The 26,416-nt window shown below is 37.3% G+C and overlaps 3 protein-coding genes across 6 annotated transcripts in view; 2 read left to right on the top strand and 1 right to left on the bottom strand.

The window, feature by feature from the left end:
* P2RY14 (purinergic receptor P2Y14) overlaps positions 1-9,849 on the top strand; it is a 29,058-nt gene extending 19,209 nt beyond the window's left edge. The window contains exons 1-2 of one of the 2 annotated variants that reach the window (XM_077160792.1): positions 1,146-1,250; positions 7,725-9,843. In XM_077160792.1, coding sequence (XP_077016907.1) covers positions 7,735-8,751 — 1,017 coding nt within the window. In that variant the 5' untranslated portion in view covers positions 1,146-1,250; positions 7,725-7,734 and the 3' untranslated portion in view covers positions 8,752-9,843. Of the gene's footprint in view, positions 1-1,145; positions 1,251-7,724 lie in introns of those variants that run through there. The other variant, XM_077160793.1, reaches the window with a different exon arrangement.
* The window catches only part of MED12L (mediator complex subunit 12L), a 371,061-nt gene that overhangs the window by 224,533 nt on the left and 120,112 nt on the right, over positions 1-26,416 (bottom strand). The gene's annotated exons all lie outside the window — the stretch shown is intronic.
* On the top strand, positions 1,144-25,968 carry GPR171 (G protein-coupled receptor 171). Its single transcript, XM_077160796.1, has 3 exons — positions 1,144-1,250; positions 19,385-19,981; positions 23,861-25,968. The coding sequence occupies exon 3, from the start codon at positions 23,909-23,911 to the stop codon at positions 24,866-24,868; it is 960 nt and encodes a 319-aa protein (XP_077016911.1). The 5' UTR covers positions 1,144-1,250; positions 19,385-19,981; positions 23,861-23,908; the 3' UTR covers positions 24,869-25,968.

Below are 26,416 nucleotides of genomic sequence, written 5' to 3'. Positions count from 1 at the left end.
AAAGAGAGTCTCAGGGACTTTTAGGAAGATTCTAGGTATACATACGATATTCATCATCACATGTTCTCTAGTAGGTTTCTATAAAAATAACTATTTACACTCCTAAGAGACCACAAAGATAAGGTGGTTATGATGAAATCTGTATTGAATAAACGCTAGAAAAGATCTTCGATTTCAAGCTGCCCAAAATGTAATTTCTTCCTGTCTGAACTCTCAACTACAGCAAAGAAAAATAAGCTTTCATCCTCTTGACCAAAAATATTTATGAACCATCTCCTAAGTACCAATTCTGAAAAAATACATGTACGCTTCAGAGTGATCCTTGGATCAACACCACAAATAGCATGCTCAAATGAACACCTATGAAATCTGAGTCTTCATCTGAAGAAGACCCCAGGTGATGTGTAGGCTCACTAACGTCTGAGAAGCACTGGTCTACAGAACTGGGAAAGGTGATGACCAAGACCCAGACAGGACCCAATCCAACTATCATTCTGCTAAAGCTGTCTTCTTCCCATGAGACAGTATAACTTTCTGGTGTTAACCCTGGAAAGTACACCTATCATCTAACAAGACTAGTGGTCCTCAACCAGTTGTTCCCTAAGGGACTTTTAGTAATGTCTAGAGAGACATTTTAGATTGTCACCACTTGGGATAGCAATGCTACTGGCATCTAGTAGGTAGATGCCAGAGATACTGCTAACCATCCTACACAGCACAGGACAGCCCCCTGTAACAAAGAATTATCTAGTTCAAAATGTCAACAGTGGCAAGGCTAGAAAACCCTGCATTACACATATGGTTTCTTTTCTGAAATAACTGTTAACCAAATTCAGTAATTTAATGAACTCATTTGAGTATACATAAACACCAGGGGGAAAAAATAAACCATCAATAACACTTCATGCCCAAAATTCCCAAGTAAAGAGTTTATATTTCCCAAAAGAGCAAGCAACCAAATCAAAATCGTCACCAATGACAACCAAGACCAAGTATAATAAACAACAAAACGCGCATGCTGAAAGATTTCACAATTACAGAAGTTGAATTTAAAAAGTAAATACACTGTTACCAGACATACTTTCTCAATAACAACAATTTGGTGCTCATACTCAACTTAATTCATTTTTTTCTTGGTTATATAGGCTCTTTGGTGAAAAAATGCTTTGGCAACTTCAAGACAACAGCCACTCACTGGGTTAAATTGCTTCACTGAAAGGAGACTTCATATTACACAAGAATTTTTTAAGGTAATTGAAAAAATGTATTATCAAGAGTTTTGTTAATTTCATCCAGATCTTATGAAGGAATAATTTTTCTTCTTCCAAGAAAGTAGAATTATGGCATACCAATAGGATAGCAAAAAGTAATCCATATATAAGAGAGAAATGGGTCATTTTGTTTAACTACACAAAAAATGAGTGAAAAGATGAGGTCAGAGCCTACTAAACATGTTTTACTAAGATAAATACAATTTCTGGAGTGCACATTGCTTTGTATAACACTTTATCCAGTAGATTCTGTCCTAAAAGAGAGCCCTGAGGTTGTAATACTCTACAACTTAAAAATATTAGTAATTTAGGACACCTCTAAGATTTTAAAGTGCACTAAGGGACATGTGCAGCCATTATCCAGATCAGAATGCATCTTTGGCATTAAGCCATGCAAAAACTTGAGGGAAAGCAATTTATATGTTTCTACTGTACTTTAATAGCTGTGTTTTAGCCTTGTAAATCCTATTCTGCCTAGTTTTTTAATATGTTAAAGACTCCAAAGTGATGTTAGACTAAAACATTTCCTGCCATTTCATTCTCATTTGCAGTGAAATGATAACATCACTTACCTGAATTTGTGGGACAGTAAAGAGTTCTACTTATGAGAAGTTGGACATTTACACTCTTAATTACTCTTTTTTAGAAAGTTTAGCCACAGGAAAAAATATTTCTTAAATGTAGTCTAAAAAAACTTAGGGAGCATAGTTTATTCCCTCCTAATCCCTCAAGGTTAGCATGACTACATCCACAGCAGAGATTCAGAGATAATCTCAGAAATAACTACCACCGGCAAGGCAGGCAAAACCTCTACCGACTGGCTTGCCAGGCTGCCTACCTTTTCAGTTTGTGACTTTATCAACACCAGCAGGCCTTTTATAGGCTGAGACAAGCTGGTTAGAGATAGTGAATCAGCTGGGTCAGCTCCTGGGGCAGAGGAGGAAGGGTTTTTGGGCCTGACAAAGTGTTCTTGGTGGATGCTTCTGATTCTTTTTCAGATAGTTGACTTCTGGATAAGTGAAGAGTCACCATCTGTTATTCATCTTTACTTTTTGTATAAAATCACTATTAGTAGGTGACTTTTTCCTCCTTTTGTGAATGAACTTGAAGTTTCAGTAGGTCCCTTTACCAGAACATTAAATCATCTCTATTCTAGAGACAAGAAGAGGAGGCAGGCAGATGTTGCAAGACCAAAATTATATACACCTTTTTAAGTAATCCTGTCCTGTGTTTCATCCAACATATATTCCTAAACTTTTGGCCTCACCTGCCCTAGCTGCCTTAATTTAGTTTGTTTCTCACACATCTCTCAATCTATTGTTGGTTCCAAGTGCCCCACAGCAAATAATGTCACATTCTGAAACACCTGAACCCAGAGGACCTTAACACCACCACTAAAGAAAGCAATATTTAAAAGCACAAAAACAACTACCACAAGTGCTTGAAATTTATCTTCAGCTCATTATTCATTTTGAGTTCCTTTAAGAGGAAGAAATTGGCCCTGCCATGAGCTTTTGCTGCAGCAAACCAAATATTCCTGTAGCCAGCTTGTCTCAGACCTAAAACACAGGCTCTTATTATGCAATTGCTTCAAAAATGCCAAGACAGCAAGAAAACATTTGGGCAAAAGATTCAAGCAAGTCTTCACTATGTTCCAGAGGCATATCTGCTCTAAAATACATAAACCAACAACCAAAACCCTGCAAGTTCAATTGCTGCTGTAACAAATTACCACAAATGCATTATCTTAAAATTCTGGAGATCAGAATCAAAAGGGGTCTCAATGAGCTAAACCGAAGATATCAGCAGGGCTGCATTTCCTTATGGAAGTTTAGGAGAACCTGTTATCTTGTCTTCACTCCCTTTCAGAAGCTGTCATATTCCTTGGTTCATGGTCTCCGTCCAACCAGCACTGGCCCATGGGTTTTTCCTCACATTGCATCATGCTGATTTTGAATCTGTTGTTTCATCTTCTTACCCAAATTTGCCTCTCCTGCCTACCTCTTTCACTTATAAAGAAAGACCTTTGTGACTTCATAAGGATCCCCCAGATCATCCAGGATAAACTTCACAACACAAGATCAGCTGAACAGCACCCATAATTGTACCTACAACCCTAATTCCCCCTTGCCATGTAACATAACATATTCACAGGGTCTGGAATTAACTTATGCACATCTTTAAGAGCCATAAGCCTGCCTACCACTGACTCAGTCAACCCCTTCTATCAAATTCAAAGTGGGAGGGAGGGCAACGGCGTGCATGAAAATGACACACAGGATAGATACTCAGCCTTTTCAGGAATCTGAGAACATATTTTTGTACCATCTCATCAGACATACCACAGCTCAAAACCAAATAAATCACAACATTCTGGAAAATAACTTTATATGGGTGTCTATAAGTAAAGGAATTTGGCTCTCATTAATCAGTTCTGGAAACTTCTTCACTATATCCTCTTTACATAGTATTCCTAATTACACAGTTACTATTCCTCTGTCTGAAATGTACTGACTACAACTACATTTTTTCACTTTACATTGTCAACTCAAGTGAACGCAACTGATACGGGAGGCCTACGATGGGTAGTACATCTGGTGACCAAGGGGAGTTGTGCGCCCAGCACAGGGACAACAAATTAAACTTGGTGAACATATGGCAGCACGTGTTTGCTCAACGTCTGTGAGACTGGCTCTTCTAGTAAAATGCAACTAATGGTCAGGAGACAAGACAAATTGTTTACTAGTCGCAGATCATTACACCGGACAGTTAAAGAAAATGTAGCTTCCCCTCATGTACTAAAATACGGAGAAGGATCACACACAGAAGGGCCACAGAAGACACAGAAAGGACCGAACAAGCACAAGTGCTCTTGCTCAGGAGAAAAGAGTGCAAGACCTACATGGAAGAGAAAGAGTACACTGGTAATGAAAGGTTTCATAGAAGAAGTGATTCGGAGATAACATTTCTTTCCATGGGAAGTACCTAAGTAGCAAAACCGAGGGAGTAAAAAACGACATTTTTAGTTCTGCCATATGATAAATGGGAAAGGTGAATACACAGAAGAAATTCTGGTATGGGAAATAAAACGCAAGTTTGCATGGATATGATTTTTTTAAGGTAGAATCCAACTTAATTTCACATTCCATATTTATGAATAGCACTTTCTCACTTCCTTAATCTCACTGACACAGTCCTTCAATCACTGTATATACGGCACCATATTAAGCACCAGAAACACAAAAATGAACAAAACACATTCTCAGACCAAGGAACTCACTGTCCCCCACAACCTTTCTCTTCTTCAGATAACCAATATCTTAACAGCAGATATTCATGTTTTCTATTCCAAAATTGCCCTCATTTTTTTTATTAGCTAAGCTATAGGTTTAGAGAACAAACATGCATAAAATATAGGATTCTCATATACCCCCCTATTATTAATACCTTGCATTGGTGTAGTACACTCATAACAATTGATGAAAGCACATTTTTATAGCTGTACTACTGAGTATAGTCCATTGTTAAACTTAAGGTTCACTGTTCATGTTGTACATTTTTATGGATTTAAAAAAAATTTTATTCTAGTATCATATAGATAACCTAACATTTCCCCTTTTAGCCACATTCAAATATATAGTTCATTGCGTTAACTACGTTCACAATGCTTGTGTCACCATCATGACCATCCATTACCAAAAATTTCCATCATCCCAAATAGACACCCTGTATATTTTAACACCCTATTTCCAATATCCACCCTGTCCCCTGGTAACCTACGTTCTAGATTCTGATTCTATGAGCTTGCTTATTCCATTTATTTCATCTATCCTTTCTCTGGCTAACTACATTCAACATGAAGTCTCCAAAGTGAATCCACATTGTCAATTTTCTGAGGACTTCACTCCTTTTCACAGTGGAATTTCCACTGTATGTACAGAACACATTATTTTATCTGTTCACCAGTTGACAGACACCTGGGTTGCTTCTATCTTTTGGCAACTGTGAATAATGCCACTATGGACATCAGTGTGCATAAATATCTGTTTGAGTTCCAGCTTTCAATTCTTTGGGGTATATTCTCAGAAGTAGGATTGCCAGGTCATCAGGTAACTCTATACTTAACTTTCTGAAGAACTGCCAAATTGTCTTCCAAAGTGGCTGCACTATTTTCATTCCCACCGACAATTAATGAATGCTCCTTTTTCTTCACATCCTCTCCAACACTTGATCATGGTGTGTAATTCATCTGATATGCCGTCAGATTCAGAGAGTTAGTATTTTGTACTATTTTGCTAGTATTTTGCTGAAGATCTCATAAAAGATCTTGACCTCTAGTTTTCTCTTCTTGTATTTTTATCTAGCTTTGATGTGAGGATGATGTGGACCTTGTAGAATGGAATGTTCGCTCCTCTTCAAATTGTTGGAAGAGTTTGAGGAGGACTGGTGTTAATTATTCTCAGAATGTTTGATAGAACTCCGCTGTGAAGCTATCTGTTCCTGGGCTTTTCTCTGTTTGGATGTTTTTGATTATTGATTTAATCTTTCTTTTCCCTGACATCAGATTAGATGTAAATTTCTGAAGAACAGTGATTTGTGTCTGGTATTCCCAAATTGTATATTCATCTATTTCATAAATATTTTAAGCATCTTATGTCCAAAATATTATGCTAGGAACACAATGGTGGAAAAGGACACGGTCACTCTCCTCTGAAGAGCTTAAAATAGAAGAAGAAACAAAAAGCAAACAGAAGGGCAGTGAGTGTTGTAACAGAAGAAGAACATAGAACCAGAAGCACACACAGAAGAGACACCATTCCCAGCCCAGCGAACCTGAGGTTTGAGAGGAGGACGCTTCCTAAAGGAAGCAATATCCAGGCTGAGGCCCCAAGGATGAAGAGAAGCTGTCCAAACAAAAAGCCAAGAGAATTTTCCACACATACAAAAGTTTTTGCAAAGGTCCAAGGGGAGCAAAACCACGGAAACAAGGGAGGCAGAAAGGTCCAGGGCTGCAGGAACTCATTACTGAGTACTGAGGAAGCACAGATCAGAACAAGAGAAGATTCCTGAGCAACGTTAAAGAGTCAGAACTTTTATCTTGAAGGGCTTAAAGCAGCATATTGCTATTAGTCACATGTAAAATTAGCAATAAATACCTGTTTTTATTTATCAAATAACTTTTTGAAGAAATTCTAATCTTCCCTCTGCCCTAACTCAATACTTCTGACATTACTGAAGAATACACAAATTTCCTAGTAGCATTGTCCGATAAAAATAAAATGCATGTCACATATGTAATTTAAAATTTTCTAGCAACCACCTTAAAAGAGTAAAATTAAATGAAATTAAGAATAATTCTTTAATGGAATTATTCATGAAATATTTCAACATATTAATGAGATACTTTACAATCTTGTTTTCATACCAGATCTGCAAAGTCCAGGTATTTTACACTTACAGCACATGTCAATTTGGAGCAACCACAATTCAAGTGCTCATTGGACAATTTTATCATATTGGCTAGCACAGATCTAGATTGTACTCTGAAAGGCATTTCTCTAGGCTCTTTTAAGGTATTTTCATCACTTATTTACTTGATTTATAAAAATAATGCAAATCAGTTTTCCAATTGGGAAACAAAAAAACACGGAAAAGCACAGTTTTTAAGTCACCCATAAACTCATGGCAAAGATACCATTTCATATTTGGATATGTATGCTTGTAAGACACTGTCCTATGCCCAGAAGTGCAGATTAGACTTTTTAAAAAGTAGGGACCATGATGGAAAAGTTTTGGTAATGAACAGTAACGATGGCAGTACAGCAAGGTGACTATAATTACCACCACTGAACTGTGTATTTGAAAGTGGCTAAAATGGGCAATTTTATGTTGTATGTGTTACTACAATAAAATGTTTTTAAAAAGAAGCCATGTTGATCTATAGAACGGAAAGGCCTAAAAAATTATGCAAACATTTAAACTTATTTTTATGAATCCAGAAAAAGTAATAATTGGAGGCAGGGGGAATCACACAACTTGGGTGAAAAAAATATACATTAAGTTTAGAGTTCTGAACATAATGAAGCAGATTCATTCACTAGTTTCACAACTGTTACTACATTTTGAGATTAAGTTTAAATGAATATTTCCTAGAATTGTTTGTCACTTAAGGGAAATGTTGATCTCCATATTGCTTAAAAGTTGTTCCAGTTGCCTCCTTTCTCCAATATTTCATCCTTGTCATCTGTCTGGCCTATCCTTCCCTTCTCATTCCTGAAAAGCAAAAAAAGAAATAGGTGCCTAAATTATATAGAACCAAAACTTGGTTTCAAGAACTTGGTGGGTATGACTATATTACTACCCCTTCAATTTTATTACTTGGAGATGACTTAGGAGGTCGTACGTGCCCTCTGAGTGGCTGGTTCACATCTCTTTCTATGCTTTTGCCTTCAGAAGTTACAAAATGATCAATGCAACCACCATCCAGCCCCCAGAGAAGTCCTGCTCCAGGAACACTCTGATAACTCAGCAAATCATTCCTGCGATGTACTGCTTGGTCTTCCTAGCAGGGATCCTGTTCAATGGAGTGTCAGGATGGATATTCCTTTACGTGCCCAGCTCTAAGAGCTTCATCGTCTATCTCAAGAACATCGTCGCGGCTGACTTTCTGATGAGCCTGACCTTTCCTTTCAAGATTCTCAGCGATTCTGGCCTCGGACCCTGGCAGCTGAACGTGTTTGTCTGCAGGGTTTCCGCCGTGTTCTTCTACGTCAACATGTACGTCAGCATCGTCTTCTTTGGGCTCATCAGCTTTGACAGATATTACAAAATTGTCAAGTCTCTTCTGAGTTCTTTCATCCACTCGGTGAGTTACAGCAAAGCCCTGTCCATGCTGGTGTGGCTGCTGATGCTCGTCCTTGCTGTTCCGAACATCATCTTGACCAACCAGAGCGTTAAGGAGGTGACACATATAAAATGTGTGGAACTTAAGAATGAACTGGGCCAGAAGTGGCACAAGGCATCAAACTATATCTTTGTGGGCATGTTCTGGGTAGTGTTTCTACTACTGATCATCTTCTACACTGCTATCACAAGGAAAATCTTTAAGTCCCACCTTAAGTCCAGAAGGAATTCTATTTCGGTCAAGAAGAAATCTAGCCGCAACATATTCAGCATCATGTTCGTCTTTATCGTCTGTTTTGTGCCTTACCACATTGCCAGAATCCCCTACACAAAGAGTCAAACAGAAGATAACTACACCTGCCATTCAAAAGAAATCCTGTTCTACGTGAAAGAATTCACTCTGCTGCTGTCTGCTGCAAATGTATGCCTAGACCCCATTATTTATTTTTTTCTATGCCAGCCATTTAGAGAAATCTTATGTAAGAAATTGCACATCCCATTAAAAGCTCAGAATGTCCTAGAAACTTCCAAAACCAAAAGGGAAACTACAATGCATGAAAGCATGGACACTTTGTAAATCCCCACTCCCTTTCAAATAAGGTCCGCGTATGCACACTATAATTTTCAATTGCATGGTAAGAGGAATGAATAGGAAACATACCCATGACAGTGAGTGCCATCTCTAGGCATTATTACCCAAATTAGTCAGATGATAAAATTAAGTGTCAGTTTCCACGCTTTCTTTTAACATCAAAAAATACATATAGCCATCTCTTAATACAGATATTTCTCTTACTGTTAAAGAAAAATGATACATACATCTTTTAATCCTATTCCATGAAAATACAAGCTTTAAATTTATACCCACTAGTCAGTTAATGTACAATTTTAAATAGTAAAAAAAAAAAAAAAAGGAAGCAATCAAAAACAATTCTAAGAGGCATCCTCTTTCTCTAAAAACAAGAATTAAATTAATAAGTTGTGTGAATTTTTAAAATAGGATTATTAAAAATCAACTGAAATGCAGGCATAGTTTGATAAAGGGCTAGAAAGAGGCCTTTTTGTAGCAAAAAAGCCAAGTTTTCTCTAATTTGAAGAAGGACAGGAAGATACCTGTAAGATGTTTTCGTGGCATTTCAAAGGAATACAGACAAAAGTTACGCACTTTACAATAAAAACATACTTTTTTTCTGATAGAATTTTGAGAATGATACATGACAAATGTGAAACATGTTATTCAAAGACTTTTTAAGCCATTCATGAGCTTGGGGTCCTGTGAGAATAGTTTTAAGTGAACTGTACTGAGGAAAGCTAGATATTGGCATGTGTTGTCAGCAATTTTCTCTGTTAAAAGGGTATGAAAACACACACACCCTAAACTAGCAACATACATTATTTCCTAGGGAGAAAAAAAAAGCAGTTCTCTTAGAGAGCAAATAGGCTTGATAGAAAAAATCTAAAATTTATAATACTGAGAAATTATAAAATAAATGAAAATTGATACATGATACTCTTCCAGAAAATAGATACACTTCATATGTTAAGATAGATGATACAGTTGTTGGTTTCGAGTTATGAAAACCAAGTTCTTTCTCTTGAATGAAGACATTCACTTGCTCAAATAGTCTTCCCAAACATTTCTGTTTAACGTTTGTACATACTTCACGTTAAATGTAGATGTACTAATAAAGAAATTGTTTTTAACAGTGTCTATTTTCTTAATAATCAAGTTATGAGAAAACATTACCAGATTTCTTCATCGTCAAGACATAAGTAGTTTCTTTAATATACTCAATTACACATGCTAACGGAAGGAAGACAAAAAAGAAAATTCTACTTAACTAACAACATTTCCAAAAACATCCTTCATACGCTCTTGGATCTCATGACATTTGAGATAAAACTCAGAAGACACTCTAAACTGAGGAAGAGCTGGGAAGGTTCTCATTGTATCCACCTTCCACACTTTTATCAGTTCCTTGTCCACACTCAGGATCAAATATCCCCTCTCAAAAAATAAAAGTAAAAATAAAAAAGCTTTGATAAATTTGCTCGGTAAACTAAGCTTGCTCCATTTATTTGGCTAAACGTATTTGAGAAACAAAATAGATTTGTGTTTATTCTTCACAATTCCCATTGACGAAGACAAACTGATAAATTCTGGGGTTTTAAATGACCCCTTACTGGGCAAGGGGAGACAAAGGAAGCAAAAAAGAGAAGCTGAGCAGCAAAGAAAGCAGATCAGAAATATGAAAGCAAGCTATCTCAGGAAATAAAATGCAATGCACTTAAGGCACAGAGGCGCAACAGACACAATCCATCTGAACGTTTCAAGTCCAGACCAACAGACAAAATTAAGGCACTAGTAAAAATTGAGTCAGAAACTTCTCTGAGTTACTCAGTTCTAATCCATGAGAGCAAAATGCAACATTTCCAGGTCTTTCTACAGTCCAGAGCTACAGGGCAGGCCCTCGGCTGTTCAGGGTGCCTGGGATGGCAAAGAAGGCAACGTAAACACAGGCTTACAAGAAAACACAGAACAGAAAAAGCTGGGGACCTGAGATCTTGTGCCCCACAAGAGAGGACACGGACCCCGTATCTTTGGCCAATTGTTTCTTCATCATTTCAAGGGATATAAAATCACAATGTTTTTCAATGCTGGGCCAGCAACGCACAGGCCAAAGAAAATATGTCCATGGAGAGAATGTGACATGCCCACAACTGCTTTGCAACATCTGCAATGCAGAAATCTAAGAAAGGAATTCAAAGTGGCTCTTGATTATGACTAAAAATCCTGCTTAATAGGAATTTTTTTTTAACTGAACTGAGGTTCCACTTTGATACATAATTGACTGAACCACCTATATAAAAGGACTCGAGAATATTTTTATAAAAGGATTATTTGAACAAGGAGCCAGAAACAAAAAGATCACAGAGGCTTCATCTAAAAAGAGTAATCCAAAAAGTCTAGAAGACACTCTTACATGAAAGTTTGTCTTTAGTTGATGATGTTAGTAAAGTATATACCATTTGTTTTATATGCTGTCCATACCATATACCTTTAAATGAGTCTGAACAGAAAGAAAAAAAGTCTCCATTATAGAAAATATTTGTAATAAAAATCACTAACATAACAGATCATCAAAAAAACAAAAAACCCCAAAACCCCACAGAGGATGTCCTTTTCGGTAAGCAGCACCATGAGAGTTTGTGTTTGAGGTGGGACAGAACTGGGAGTGTATGGTCTTTAACAGAAAAACCACTTCTTCCTTTTGGTCTCATTTTCTCTGTAAGGGAACAAGCAATGGCCTGTGGGATTACCATTTCATGACAGGACATCCCCCAAAAAGAACTGCTTTAATAAAGCTTCAGCCTTACTTTCCCAAACGCAGCTTATCAAAATGGTTTCATGGCTTCGTACCACTTTTTTTGTTTGTTTGTTTTTATGGCAGGGTCACATTTCATTATTTTTCCATGCAAGTATCCCACTACTGCAGTACCATTTGTTGATTTTTTTGTTTGTTCGTTTATTTTTGGTTTTGCTTGTTTGTTTGTTTTGGGGGGGGGGGGTGGAAGTGCATGGACCAGGAATCGAATCTAGATCTCCTGCATGGCAGGGGAGAATACCACCACTGAACTGCCCCTGCACCCTCACTGTACTGTTTTTTAATATGACTAAATGTTCTATGGCTCTATAGTAAACATATATTATAAACCTTACCGGTAAACTAGCTACAGAAAACAAACAGATTATTCCACAAAAACAATTAGCTCCCCAAGGCGGTCTCAAGGCTTGAAAGGAATGAAAATCCTTCCCCTTATATCTATCTCCCACGTCCAATAGAAATTGGGTATGAGCAGGAAGTTAAAAACAGGCCTGTCTCAACAACAAAATAGATGAAAGTTGTATTACTTCCTGAGAGGCCTTGTTGTGTAACTCTACAGCCCACTTAGGATCCGAGTCATGGCTGAGCTCTCTCCAATCCCAGCCTAACCCCAAACACTGTCTTAATGTAAGTGCTCAGGGCCTGCAATGCAGGATTTAGACCGGGAAGAAATCTTGTCCTATTATGAACCTAACCCACGTGGTAAACAGTGCGTCAGGGGCCCCACGGCTGTACCGCTCCCCCCTTCTCGAGAATCCCAAATCCCCACTATCTGATGAACTACCAAAACCCTCCAAAATACATGACAAAGCCTCACGGGCTTATTTTTCCAGTCCTTAAAAGGACGCTGAGATGACATGGCTTTCATAGTCTGAACACAGTATTTCACATTTATTTCAAATAATTTCTTGATATTTCCCTTTTTAAGGTAAATCATCCTCTACATGTAACTTGAAGCTTTTTTCAAACAGTTAATTATTTGTGTTCTACTTTAAAAACATTAGTTTTCTGAAGGAATACCAGCTCTGATAGCTTATAGACTGAAATGAGTCTGTAATCCTCATTTTGTTTGTAAAGTAAAAAGCCAATCTCAATTCTACATCAAATTCACCTTAAGAAAACATGCCATCATAAAAAACTCACAATGGCATGATCAAATGTATTTTCTTATCTAATTGCTATATGAAAGTAGTTGAATAATAAGGAAAATGCTGGGATTTTTAAAATAGGAAAAAATAGCACCTCCATCAATGTTATTCAAAATAAGGGCTCCTTACCTGTTTTCAAAGTTACACTCAGATGTTCTGATTATAATGACTGATAAAGCACCAAGGAATACTTAATGTCTAAACGCAAAGGAATAAAAATAAAAAGCAAGCTATGGGGCAGCGTAATGGTGGCTTAGTGGCAGAGTTCTCACCTGCCATGCCTGAGACCCAGGGTTGATTCCCGGTGCCTGCCCATAGCGGGGGTGGGATGGGGTTGTGGTGTATCAAATCATGAGGTAGCATTAATGAACTTTTAAGCCAACAGGCCAAACTCACCTTTCTACTGGCCTACCCTACTCTCCTCCTCAGAGGTTTCTAAATTAATGACACGATTCTCCCAAGATTGAAACGTTGGCCTGCTCTCCTCCCAGCACCACACCACACAAGTGATTTCACATCTGCCCTGGCTCCCAACCACCCATTCCCTCCCAGCTGATTTCAAATACTCATCACCTCCCACCTGCAATGACTGCAATCATATCCTAACTGGTTTCATGTCTCCCACTTTCTCTCCTCACCCAAGGAACGAGGGCAGTGCCAGACTTACCCAATACTGCTGAATTTACACCTCTTCTACTGAACAACCTAAAGGAACTCTCCACTGCTTACTTATTAAGTCTGAGACCATCCAAAACTTGGTTCCAGCCATTTTCTCACATAAATCCTGTGCAGATACCCCACGACCCCATACTGTCTGACAGCCTGCAAATGCACCCCCTCTGCCTCAAGCATTTGTGTCCCCTTCTGCTGTGACACCTTTCCACTCGTCTGAAGGATCCTCTGCCTACCTCACAGGCAAGATCAGACACTTCCTTGGTTTTCAGTTTCTAATGGCACATAGTAAACCTCATCACCGAAGCTTCTCAACATGCCTTAGATTGCCCTTCTACATAAAAACTATCAAGAATATTCTCTAGGATGGGAGCCAAGGATATAGCTCACAAGCAATAAATATACACTGTTAGAATTTCTTTCCAAGGAACCATCTCCTTGTATGTGACAACAGACTATGTAAAACATCAGAGCTTTGAAAATACGCTACTCATATGAAATGGACCAAACCCACTGAAGTGAAAACTAAAAGGAAACATGAACTTCAGTGACTAAAAAGAAACATAGGCTTTAAAACTTTAGGGATTTCCTCCCATAATTACTTTATAAGCATGGAACAAATCCAACAACTAAAGGGTAAAATGGTCCGATAATGTGCAATCAATAAAAAGACAGAAAACCAAAAGAACTGGCAAGAAGGGTGACTGGGAACGGCAATCATCCACTCTTACAACAGTTCACCTTCTAAGTACATGCAAAACTAACATTCCCTTCAAAACATTTCCAATTTTGTTACCATTTTTGAAAAAAGGGAAAACTGAGGCTGAGTTTACATAAAGCAGAAACAGCAACATCTTAGACGCTGTTTGTCTAAACCTCACTCTAAAATGACTCTGCCTACTCACTTCAGTCAATCTCAAAATTGAAGCTACCGGGCACTAAGAGAAGATGGCGGCTTAGTAAGACGCGCGGGTCTTAGTTCCTCCTCCAGAAAAACAACTAAAGAAACAGAAACAATACGAAACAGCTCCCGGAGTCACGACAGAGACCAAAAAGACAGCGTACCCCATTCTGGAACAGCTGAACGGGCAGGGAGAATCTGCTGCGGTGAGATACCCAAGCGGCGCGCGTTTTCCCGGCCGGGGCGGCTGGCGACTGGGGTCCCCTCCACGCACGTGGTTCCCCGGTCTGACTGGGAACGTTGGATAGCGGGGCCCTCCCATCAAGCTTGGCGTTTCGGGCCAGCTGGGCAATTAGGACCGGCACTCTCCCAAGTCGCGGCGGCCAGCGACCCCCGCCTCTACGCGCGGTTTCCCGGGCTGACTGCCGTGCAGACAGACGAGCGCCACGAGCGCCACCTACTGGGCAGGAAAAGAAAAACAGAGCCCAGAGAGTTCACAGAAAAACCTTTCAACCAGCTGGGTCCCACACCCAGGGAAATCTGATCAAATGCCCAGACACCAGCAGAAAATAATGGATGACGCTCAGAAAATTGAAGATATGGCCCAGTCAAAGGAACAAACCAATAGTTCAAATGAGATACAGGAGCTGAGACAACTAATGCTGAATATACGAACAGAAATGGAAAAACTCTTCAAAAACCAAATCAATAAATTGAGGGAGGACATGAAGAAGACATGGGCTGAACAAAAAGAAGAAATAGAAAATCTGAAAAAACAAATCACAGAACTTATGGGAGTGAAGGACAAAGAAGAAAAAATGGAAAAAACAATGGATACCTACAATGGTAGATCTAAAGAGACAGAAGCTACAATTAGTGAACTGGAGGATGGAACATCTGAATTCCAAAAAGAAACAGAAACTATAGGGAAAAGAATGGAAAAACTTGAGCAGGGGATCAGGGAACTGAATGACAATATGAAGCGCACAAATATACGTGTTGTGGGTGTCCCAGAAGGAGAAGAGAAGGGAAAAGGAGGAGAAAAACTAATGGAAGAAATTATCACTGAAAATTTCCCAACTCTTATGAAAGACCTAAATTTACAGATCCAAGAAGTGCAGCGCACCCCAAAGAGAATAGACCCAAATAGGCGTTCTCCAAGACACTTACTAGTTAGAATGTCAGAGGTCAAAGAGAAAGAGAGGATCTTGAAAGCAGCAAGAGAAAAACAATCTGTCACATACAAGGGAAACCCAATAAGACTATGTGTAGATTTCTCAGCAGAAACCATGGAAGCTAGAAGACAGTGGGATGATATATTTAAATTACTAAAAGAGAAAAACTGCCAACCAAGACTCCTATATCCAGCAAAATTGTCCTTCAAAAATGAAGGAGAAATTAAAACATTCTCAGACAAAAAGTCACTGAGAGAATTTGTGACCAAGAGACCAGCTCTGCAAGAAATACTAAAGGGAGCACTAGAGTCAGATACGAAAAGACAGAAGAGAGAGGTATGGAGTAAAGTGTAGAAAGAAGGAAAATCAGATATGATATATATAATACAAAAGCCAAAATGGTAGAGGAAAATATTATCCAAACAGTAATAATACTAAAAGTTAATGGACTGAATTTCCCAATCAAAAGACATAGAATGGCAGAATGGATTATGACCCAGCAATACCACTGCTAGGTATCTACTCAAAGGACTTAAGGGCAAAGACACAGACGGACATTTGCACACCAGTGTTTATAGCAGCATTATCTACAATTGCAAAGAGATGGAAACAGCCAAAATGTTCATCAACAGATGAGTGGCTAAACAAACTGTGGCGTATACCTACGATGGAATATTATGCAGCTTTAAGACAGACTAAACTTATGAAGCATGTAATAACATGGATGGACCTAGAGAACATTATGCTGAGTGAGTCTAGCCCAAAACTAAAGGAGAAATACTGTAAGGTCCCACTGATGTGAACCGACATTCGAGAATCAGCTTGGACTATATCATTGGTAACAGAGACCAGCAGGAGTTAGAAACAGGGTAAGATAATGGGTAATTGGAGCTGAAGGGATACAGACTGTGCAACAGGACTAGATACAAAAACTCAAAAATGGACAGCACAATAATACCTAAGTGTAATGTAACTAGGTTGGAACACTGAATGAAGCTGCACCTGAAATATGGTTTTTTGTTTGTTTGTTTGTGTGTTTGTATCTTTTGTTTTTGTTTTTTTCTTTTTCCTCTTTTTATATATATATATTTTATTAGTATTATTATTTTAATTCTCTTCTCTATATTAACATTCTATATTTTTTTCTGCTGTTTTGCTAGTTCTTTTCCTAAATCGATGCAAATGTACTAAGAAATGATGATCATACATCTATGTGATGATACTAAGAATTACTGAGTGCATTTGTAGAATGGAATGATTTCTAAATGTTGTATTAATTTCTTTTCTTTTTTTTGATTAATAAAAAAAATTTAAAAAAAAAAAATTGAAGCTACCAATCCCAATCAGGAAGGAGTCTTTAGGCAAATCCAGGTGGGAATGAGGATTATATACCAAAAAACTTTCAAGGCAGGAACCTAAAGCAGGGTGACTGCAAAGAGAGGGCTAACCCAGAGCCACACAAGCAGATGGAAAAGAGTTTTGATCAACGAGCATTCACAACCAAGGCACCGACCCAAAGATCCTAAGATGCCATTTTCAGCTGAGAGCATGTAGACTTCACGTTCAAAAGGTTGCAAACTCTTAGGAAAGGGAGGGTGTCGACAGTGGTACACAACCCGCCCAATGCCACTTTAATTCAAGTAACTGCAAACACTAAATGGGAGGTGGGGGTGGAGGTGGACCTGCCAGAAGGCCTCCTTTCTAATCACCGCTTCCAGGCAACACTTTCTCTTTAAGAAGTGCTTAAAGAGCTAGGACACTAGATTCTATGCAGCCATGGACACAATTACCCTATGCCTCAGTTTCCCCATCTGTAAAGAGAGGAACACCCAACACCTCATGGATTTTTTTAAAGAAAATAAATTAAGTTCTCAGGCCCTGGCTGTGGCAATTACTTCCTAGCCCAAAATTCATTCTCTCCTTCCTCATTAGTTCCAAACGGCTTCCATGCTACCCTTAAAAACCAAATATGAAGAATGTTAAACAATGATCCTTCTACCGAACAATGTTGCTTGTCACTTGTGTTCAATAAAATCAATAGTATGATTTGTACGAATTGGCTGGGTTGGCTACAGAGAAGATCTTCTCTTTCAATTCACAAACTGGAGTGCTGCAATTTAGCTTTAATTTTTATTTTACACATTCAAAATATCCACGAGAGTAACTGTTACATCATTTCTTAAGTAAAAGGTTATGTCATGAGCAAGATAAGGGAAAAAAAACTTCACCTCACTTCTTCCCACTTGGGTTTCTGAAATACTGGTTAGTGATGACATGCAATTTCCTGATATGCTTTGAAAAACGTTTATCATTTAAGAAACATTAGAAGAAGAGGCTCATAGAAATTCAAATGGAACTCATTTTTAAAAGAGAGAAGAGAAGAGAAGAGAAGAGAAGGGAAAAAGAGAGAAGAGGATCAGGGACAGCAGGAGAGAGAACGGGTACCTCCACTACAAAGCAACTTCCACACAATGCCAGATTGCCTCAAGTTCATTCTCAACAAGAAAAACAACAGGGCTTAGTTTCAGTATTTAAAAAGATTGGTTCTGACTATTCCAAAGAGGAAAAGGAACATGTCAGCTCTTTCAGATTTGGTAATCCAATCACAAAAACTGTGGTCATTGTACATGTTTAAGGACAGTTTTGTCTGCAACCAAAAAGTGAATAAGAGAAGTAAACAAAGGAATATGCCTACCTAAAAAATAACTATCAAGTCACTTATTGCATTTTTTCTTCATACCAGATTTCACATTCACGACCTCAGCTTGCAGTCAACGCTCTCTCTCTAAACTCTCTCCAATTCATCCTCTCTACCCACCCCCCAGTCATTCTGTGTAAACCTTGATCAAAACTTATGACTTATTTGACTTTCTGTAATTGTATTCTTCAGTGTGTCCTGACAAATAATCATGCACACAAACCTTAAAACACAGAGAATTTCCTAGAATATTATAAAGAAAGCTAGCATTGGTTCTTAACTGAAAATCAAAATACAAAATTTGCAAATGATTTGGATTTTTTCCACCAATTTATAGGTAGAAAAGAAAAAACCTAAGAAAGTCCTTAACTACAAAAAAAAATAATTGTAGAGAGTGGGAGAGAACTAGAATTGTGAAATAAATGACCACCATCATCTTAGAGCATATTTCCTTTTTTTTTTTGAAACTTTAGGTTCTCCCCAAATTCCTTCTAGCTTAGTCATCTTTCTCTTTTAGTCATTTGAGGGCCAAAAGGGATTCACTTTCGTTTCCAGAGAGGTTTCTTTTGACTTTTTCCTTATTATCTGGAAAACTAATCAAGAATTATTCAGGAAAAAAAGAAACCAAATACAGCATTAGAAGAAAACAGACCCAAATTAACTACCAAATGGATTTTGCACTTACAAATCAACTTTAGACCAGGAAATTTAGAACTCCTAAAAAATATGCTTGCAACATGAGCTCACATTCTCTTTTACAAAAGATAGCTATATAAAAGAAAGGTAATCTTAAAAAGCCAACTGATGATGTGGATGAAAATGCTTCTTAAGAGGCAGTGATTTTTTGTGATGTCCCCCAGCCACCAAGCTGGTTTTCATTCAGACACTCAGTAAACATTTGCTGGTAGAATGAGCACATAAACAAGCAATTTAAACGCCCATTGTACGGTTCTTTTACATACAACATACTACTAATTGCTAAATACCCGTCTGAGTTCATTAAGCTGTTTGGTTCAAATTAAATATTTATTGCAGGTGTATTGTCATAACTTTGAAAAAGAGCTGCAATATACTGATGAATGAAAAAATGAAACAGTATGCACAATAAAGCAACACTTTCAAGCTCAGGTACATATGCATGGAATAACACTTAAAAACCTTGTGTCCCAAAAGTGTTAGCAATAATATGTCTTTGCATAATAAACATTCCTTTTCTATTTCTGTTTTCAGATTTTTCTACAATGAACCAAAAAGAGTAAAGACAAAATAATACACATACTTTGCCAGATAAAGTTAAATCACATCGTTTTTGCTGTTCGTCAAAAGGTATCTATCTCAGCAAGGATACAAACCACAACAATTTTGTGTTTTGTTTTTTTTTTAATTATAAGTTAAAAGGCTAAGTGTGAGCATACATTTGAAGAAATGCTTGTCTGAATTATCTTTAATTCATATTCGCTTTAGAGACACAAACTAACTTTTTTGAAATCACATGACACAGAACACATCTTGAGTATTAAGGGAAAAAAGAGACGTCTAAATACCACAATGGATAAATGAAAAGCTTTCCTATAAAAAAGATTCACAAATCTGAACTGCTTAAGAAAGTATATGTGAAATTTAAAAGAACATCTGTAGGTGACTTTCATGCAGTTAAACTATTTGCAAACCACAGTTTCTTCTACGTCAATACGCAGCACTTAAAAACCACACAAAAAGGAAAGGAAATTTTTAGCACAGCTAGCAGCCCTGCTGCAATTAATCCAACAGCTACTTCTCTGAAGACTTGGAGCCAGGCCTGCTGAGGCTCAGAGAATATACAGCCAGGTATGTCTTTTTAAATTCTTAATATATTCATTTAAATGTCTTTTCATGGAAGGCAAATAAATGATTGTGTTTAAAACATATAAGTAGGAAATACCAACATGTAGCAAGGCTGCTGTGTAAGAGGGCACCAATTATTCAACTCTATACAGATCCTAACTGTGAATTCTCTATCTGATCACCACATCCAACCCTCTCAACAAGTGTAATCTGCACAAGACTGGATATTAGCCATGTAAAACTCTATTCAGTATCAAATTTATAACTGGATTTGGATAAAGGCCATGTTGTAGGTCTTCACAACAGGATGCCACAAGTCTTAAAAGGACTTTTCTCTACAAACAGTATTAACAGTAGGTACTTTCAAGAAAATTTTACTATGACTTCCACTAGAAAAATCTATTGAGTTTACTTTCTAAGCAATGGTCAATATATCCAAACTAAGGAAATATTTAAACATTTGCTTGATTCTGCTGAGGTACCTCTGGGTATCTCAGATTTCCGATGGCTAATTACTGGTTGACAGAATATTTATCAAGCACTTAGTTCTCAAATTCATGATAAAGAGGATGGGATAATATTATACAATTTAATGTCTAGTTATAGCCAGAACTTTTAAATAAACAGGTTTGTTTTTTCACAGCAATCTAGATAAAAATTAATGAAAGCAACTGTGAGGCACTGAATGGATTCTCAAGCATTATCAAATGAATACTGTTATACTGTAATTATGTTTAAATATGCTACCCATATTCCACATGTGGAATATAAGGTCAATCAAGTTACAGAGAATAGTAATTGCTCAAAACAAATCATCCTTTAATCTTCCTCTTTATCATATATTGATAAAATGAGACTTTGAAATATAATTGAGCAATGGAGGCACAAAAAAGAAACACATTATGTTAGTATCATTAACATTTGAAATGCAAGAGCCCCCAGGCTAAAAGCCCATGAGGTTGAAAACGAAGGACGAGCAAAGGTGGGAGATGAAATCACTATAATAAAGCAAAGCTAGTTTTTGACACAGGGAGGAAGTCTTCAAAATTCCAAGGAACAAATGAATGGTTACTATCGAATATCTGAGCCGTAATGAGGTCAGTGAGGCCTGGAATAGATTTCAGACATGAAGAGCTTCAGGACAGCAGAATTCAAGCACAGGAAGGATAAAAACAGAGAGTCTAGAAAATGATCAACAAGATCAGATCCTAGTCCTGCCCTAGTAAGCTGAGACCTTGAGCAACATACAAATGCCGGTTCTCATTCTCCTCCATTAAAGTGGGGACTAGACCAGATTCCATCAATAAAGGATCTATCCATCCTTAAAGTCCAATGATCCTAAAATATGTTCACAAGCAAAAGTACAAAGGCAGCATGGAAATGCTCCCAAAACAGGAGGGATCGCATCAACTCAGAAAGCTGGAATTAAGAAACAGCAGATTATGCAGATGTTAAGATAAAGCATATCTGTCCATGAATATATCTTAAGAAAGAAAGAAACGGTGGGGATGGTAGGTGAGACTAGGTCACGGAAACTGTAAAAGTAAAGTAGATTTAAACTTCTATGACAGGACCTATGTTTGGTAAATATAGATACTACAAAATGAAACATCAAATTGTATGAAACCTAAACATCCTTAGAATTTAGGGAAAATTTAAGATTTTTTTATCCAGCTCCTTTACATGAAAATTGTTGAGAAAATATTTCCTGCCTCACAATAAGTATTAGTAAAGGCTGGCTGCTATAATAATGATGATGATGAAGATGATAATTGTTACTATTGCTACTACTACTTTTATTTGTTACTAAGACAGCTTTCTGAAGTGGTTTTGTCTGTGGCTTCCGAGATCAGACTATGTGGGTCAGAATCCTGGCTTTACAACCTTGGGTGCTGCTATGCTTCAGTTTTGCCATCTGTAAATCAAGGGCCATAACCACTACCTCTTAGGAATGCTGAAAGGCTAAATAAATACACGTAAACTACTTAGCACAGTGCCAGGCACAAAGCAGGCGCTTGATTACTTTCATTATCTTTAGTTAAGAATGACATTATTCACAGACCTAAAAGACCTAACTGAGGTAGGGAAAGGAGACTGGCATGTACCCTTCAAATGACATGAAGAAAGTTTTACTACATATGTCTATCCATTAATGTACTTGCATATACTGTTTTACCTCAATATATCCAATATGCATTATTAAATAATTGGGAGAATTAAAATTCTGAAACTTTAGAAATAAAAAAAAAAAGATACGGATTCAGAAAATGGGCCAATTTGACCTTCTAAGTCAGCCACTGCACTTATTTGCTGTTATTTTTTGAAGTTCTTTGTCAATTTTTTCCTGATAAAATACAAAAATAACCTACTGATCTTTAAGACAAAAACACAAAAAAGACATTTAATATGTAGGAGAGTATATATCAAGAGGCAGCACCAGAAACAAGAAACTAAAGACCTGGGAGTATGAGTCTGTCTGGACTGCACCAAAGGGAGCCCAATTAGTTTAACTTGAGCCAATAAACTGCTAGATTTGGAGAAAGGAGAAGATTTTATTGTATTATTAAGGTTGATAAGTTTCAGGCTTTAAACTGCCTGAAAACCTAGAGAGAGAGAAAAGGAGGGAAGGAGGTGGGGATAAAGCTAGGAAGAGAAAGAGAAAGAAGAAAAGAAAGGACAGAAAGAGAAAAGAAAAGAAAGAAAGGAATCCTCCTAGTGCTCAAGTTAGATGTTCTGATCTAATTAATTAATATAAATGAACTTCTACTTGAGGATTTTACAATCAGTGAACATAAATCCACGGTCCACGAGCCTTTAAAGTACATCTTTGGTCAAATGGCTCAAAATATACTGACATGGAAATAGCTCTACCAGCAGTGCCCGACAGAAAACAAATGTGAGCCAGAAAGTAATTTAATCTTTTTTAGTTGCTATATTTTAAAAAGTAAAAATAAACAGGTGAAATTCATTTTAATCATTTATTTCAATATATCAAAAATATTTAAACGTGTTCAATATAAAAAATACTGAGATATTATAAATTTTTGTATTATCTGTATTAAACAGTACTACTATTTGTACTGTTTTTTGGTAATATTTTGTACTAAAATACAAAATTCAGTATAGAGTTTACATTTACAGCACATCTTAATTTAGACAGGCCACATTTTCAGTACTCAATAGCCACTTACGGCTACAGGCCACCATATCAGACAACACAGTTTTATACCATTATTTAACTGGAGCAATGAAAATCATGAGCTCAAGACTATTCTTATTCTTCAAGTCTTTCTGCTCAAAAAAACAATGAAATTTTGCTCATGAAAATGTTCAAAAAGGTTAAATAAAGGGTCAAATTTTAAATACATACATAATTTTTTTTATTTTAGTACATTTTTCTTTCATCCCTTAGGCTCCCGCATCAACCTAAATCCTTCCAGCATTAAGAGCTGTGCTCTATTAATTTATGAAAAAAGAAAACCCTAAAACCTCACTGGAAGTTCTTCAGGTTCAGCCACAACCAAACCATCTTAGCCTTGTTTCTTCTCTCCACTTCTTAGAATTTCAGCTCATTTATTTCCTCTGCAAACTAACTTTCAACACAACCAGTGACCAAAAGAGTTACCAGAACGCAAAAGTGTTGTTTTCAAAACTCCTACAGGCAACTTTCTGAAGTCACAAAATCAGATAATGGAAACCCCAATCTTCCTCACAGCCTAGGATGCCCCCACCCGTTCCCATCATCTGGTAAATTTACCAATAAAAATTCTAAGAACTAGAAGGACCCAAAAATACAGACCATGGTACTGTGTGTGCAAATGGAAAATAGTCATATTTTACTTACTAACTTCTCCATCCCTCTGCCTTTATTTTTTTAAACAGATTCTTGGACTTGGTTTTTTGACAGAGTCATCCTTATTTTCCCTCAAGATGACAAACAGTTCTTTCTTTTGCCCGGTGTACAGAGATCTGGAGCCATTCACATATTTTTTTTATTTAGTTTTCCTTGTCGGAATTATCGGAAGTTGTTTTGCAGCCTGGGCTTTCATACAAAAAAACACCAATCACAGGTGTGTAAGCATATACTTAATTAATTTGCTTACAGCTGATTTCCTGCTAACTCTGGCATTACCAGTAAAAATTGCTGTGGACTTGGGTGTGGCACCCTGGAAGCTAAGGATATTCCACTGCCAAGTTACAGCCTGCCTTATCTACATTAACATGTACTTATCAATCATCTTCTTGGCATTTGTCAGCATTGATCGCTGTCTTCAGTTGATGCACAGCTCCAAGATTTATCGAATACAAGAACCTGGATTTGCTAAAACGATGTCAGCTGTTGTGTGGCTAATGGTCCTTCTTATAATGGTACCAAACATGCTGATTCCCATCAAAGACATCACGGAAAAGCCAAATGTGGGATGTATGGAATTCAAGAAGGAGTTTGGAAGAAATTGGCATTTGCTCACAAATTTCATATGTGTAGCTATATTTTTCAATTTCTCAGCCATCATTTTAATATCCAATTGTCTTGTAATTCGACAACTCTACAGAAACAAAGATACTGAAAATTATCCGCATGTGAAAAGAACTCTCATCAACATACTTTTAGTGACCACGGGCTATATCATATGTTTTGTTCCTTACCACATTGTTCGGATCCCATACACACTCAGCCAGACAGAAGTCATATCCGACTGCACAACCAGGATTTCACTCTTCAAAGCCAAGGAGGCCACACTGCTGCTGGCTGTGTCGAATCTGTGCTTTGATCCCATCTTATACTATCATCTCTCAAAAGCATTCCGCTTAAAGGTCACTGAAACTTTTGCCTCACATAAGGAGACCAAGGCTCAAAAGGAAAAAGAAAGATGTGAAAATGATGCATAAGATGCAGAATTTTTCATATGTGATCATTTCCTGCCCTACTGGACAATAAATACAAAACTACTGGGAAAGGGGTGGGGAGTTGGGAAATAAGAACCTAAGCAAGCAGAAATAGCGATAGTTAACAAATGCGGCCTGGTTTATTTAGAAACCATTTCTAAATGCAATGCAAGCTGTACCCTTGTGATTGTTGATACTTCTTAATCCAAATATTTGTAAAAAGACTAAAGAATCTCAAACCAATCAAAAACCCTGCATTATCTCTGAAATCCAAACGAAGTCTATAAAAGAGTCAGAGATACTCATGAGGTCTTCATTAAAATGCCTAGAAGTGACTTCTTGATAAAAATAATGCAAAATGACCTCTATGTTAGTAGCGAGAAAACCGTTTGCAACACAATTTTAAAAGCCTTCTGGTCATTTTGAAAAAAGAAAAGGCTGGTTTTAACATGAAATGACCTGTGCCTGATTTTAAACACATGACTTCACTTCAAAGATGGCAACTTTTCAGCTCACTATTCATTTTCACATCTAATTTCTTTGTGACAAAGTTAACTAAAAATTTTTATTTATGAAAAGGCTTGGAAATACATGGAAGGTTTTAATGTACTACATATAGTTCTATTCTACTTGTAGGTTATAAATAAAAGTTCGCTGCTGTCAGTAATGAGAAGCTGTTGATTTCTTATTTTGTAGTAATATGAAAGAGATAGGCCCTATTAATACTTTCAGGGGGCATTTTGAAATAATATTAACTACTGAAACTATTGTTTTGGAGTTAGAAACTCATAGCAAAGGTATGGAAAAACAGCACAAGTCAACAGTTTAAAGTAGGCACACCAATTCCAGGAAGGCTGACAAGGTGCTGCTCAGATCTCAAAAACAGGAGTCTGACCCCCACATGGTGCAGCAGTTTAAAAGTCAGCCAGCCTCGAGGTTCACAATCCTTCCATCGAATTCAACAGATCAATGATTCAATAGATGGTATTTTAAAAAGACTTCTTAGGAAAAGAAGATCGGGAATATTTAGGTAAACACACATGACACCTCGTGTTTGTTTATTTTTAATTTTGTCAAAGTTCATATTTAAACAATTGGTAGTCCATTTGCATCTGCTACAGTGATGAAGAAATAGATGGTGTTCTTGGAAGCTAAGAAAACAAGTTTGATTCCAAACACATTTTTAGCTCTGCATTGAAAAGAATTCTTTTCTGTGGCTTTAATCCAAGACAACTCCTATCTACAGTTTCACAAATACATTCTCAGAGCCTGAGGAAAATAAATAACAAAATTCAAAGCACTGTCTATAGTTAAAAACTTATAATGTGTATGGAACAATTGTCACTAGCCAGCAGTAATAGCAGAAACCCCCCATCAGCACCTAATATTAAATCACTTTTCTGACACCGTGTAAATGACTTACCTAAGAAGCAGGCTGGTAGACTGCTTCTACGTTAGAACCTGTGCTTGGTGGCAGCCTAAGGAACATGATTACTGATGGGCAGATCAAGACATTATTTATATAATAGCACACATGAAACTAGGTCGCTT

Source organism: Tamandua tetradactyla, chromosome 5 (genome assembly GCF_023851605.1).
Source record: "Tamandua tetradactyla isolate mTamTet1 chromosome 5, mTamTet1.pri, whole genome shotgun sequence".
Taxonomy (NCBI): Eukaryota; Metazoa; Chordata; class Mammalia; order Pilosa; family Myrmecophagidae; genus Tamandua; species Tamandua tetradactyla.
This window is presented reverse-complemented; position numbering and strand designations above follow the sequence as displayed.

What these genes read in the sequence shown, in the direction of transcription:
- GPR171 (XM_077160796.1), top strand. Translation starts at nt 23,909, where the DNA reads ATGACAAACAGTTCTTTCTTTTGCCCGGTGTACAGAGATCTGGAGCCA.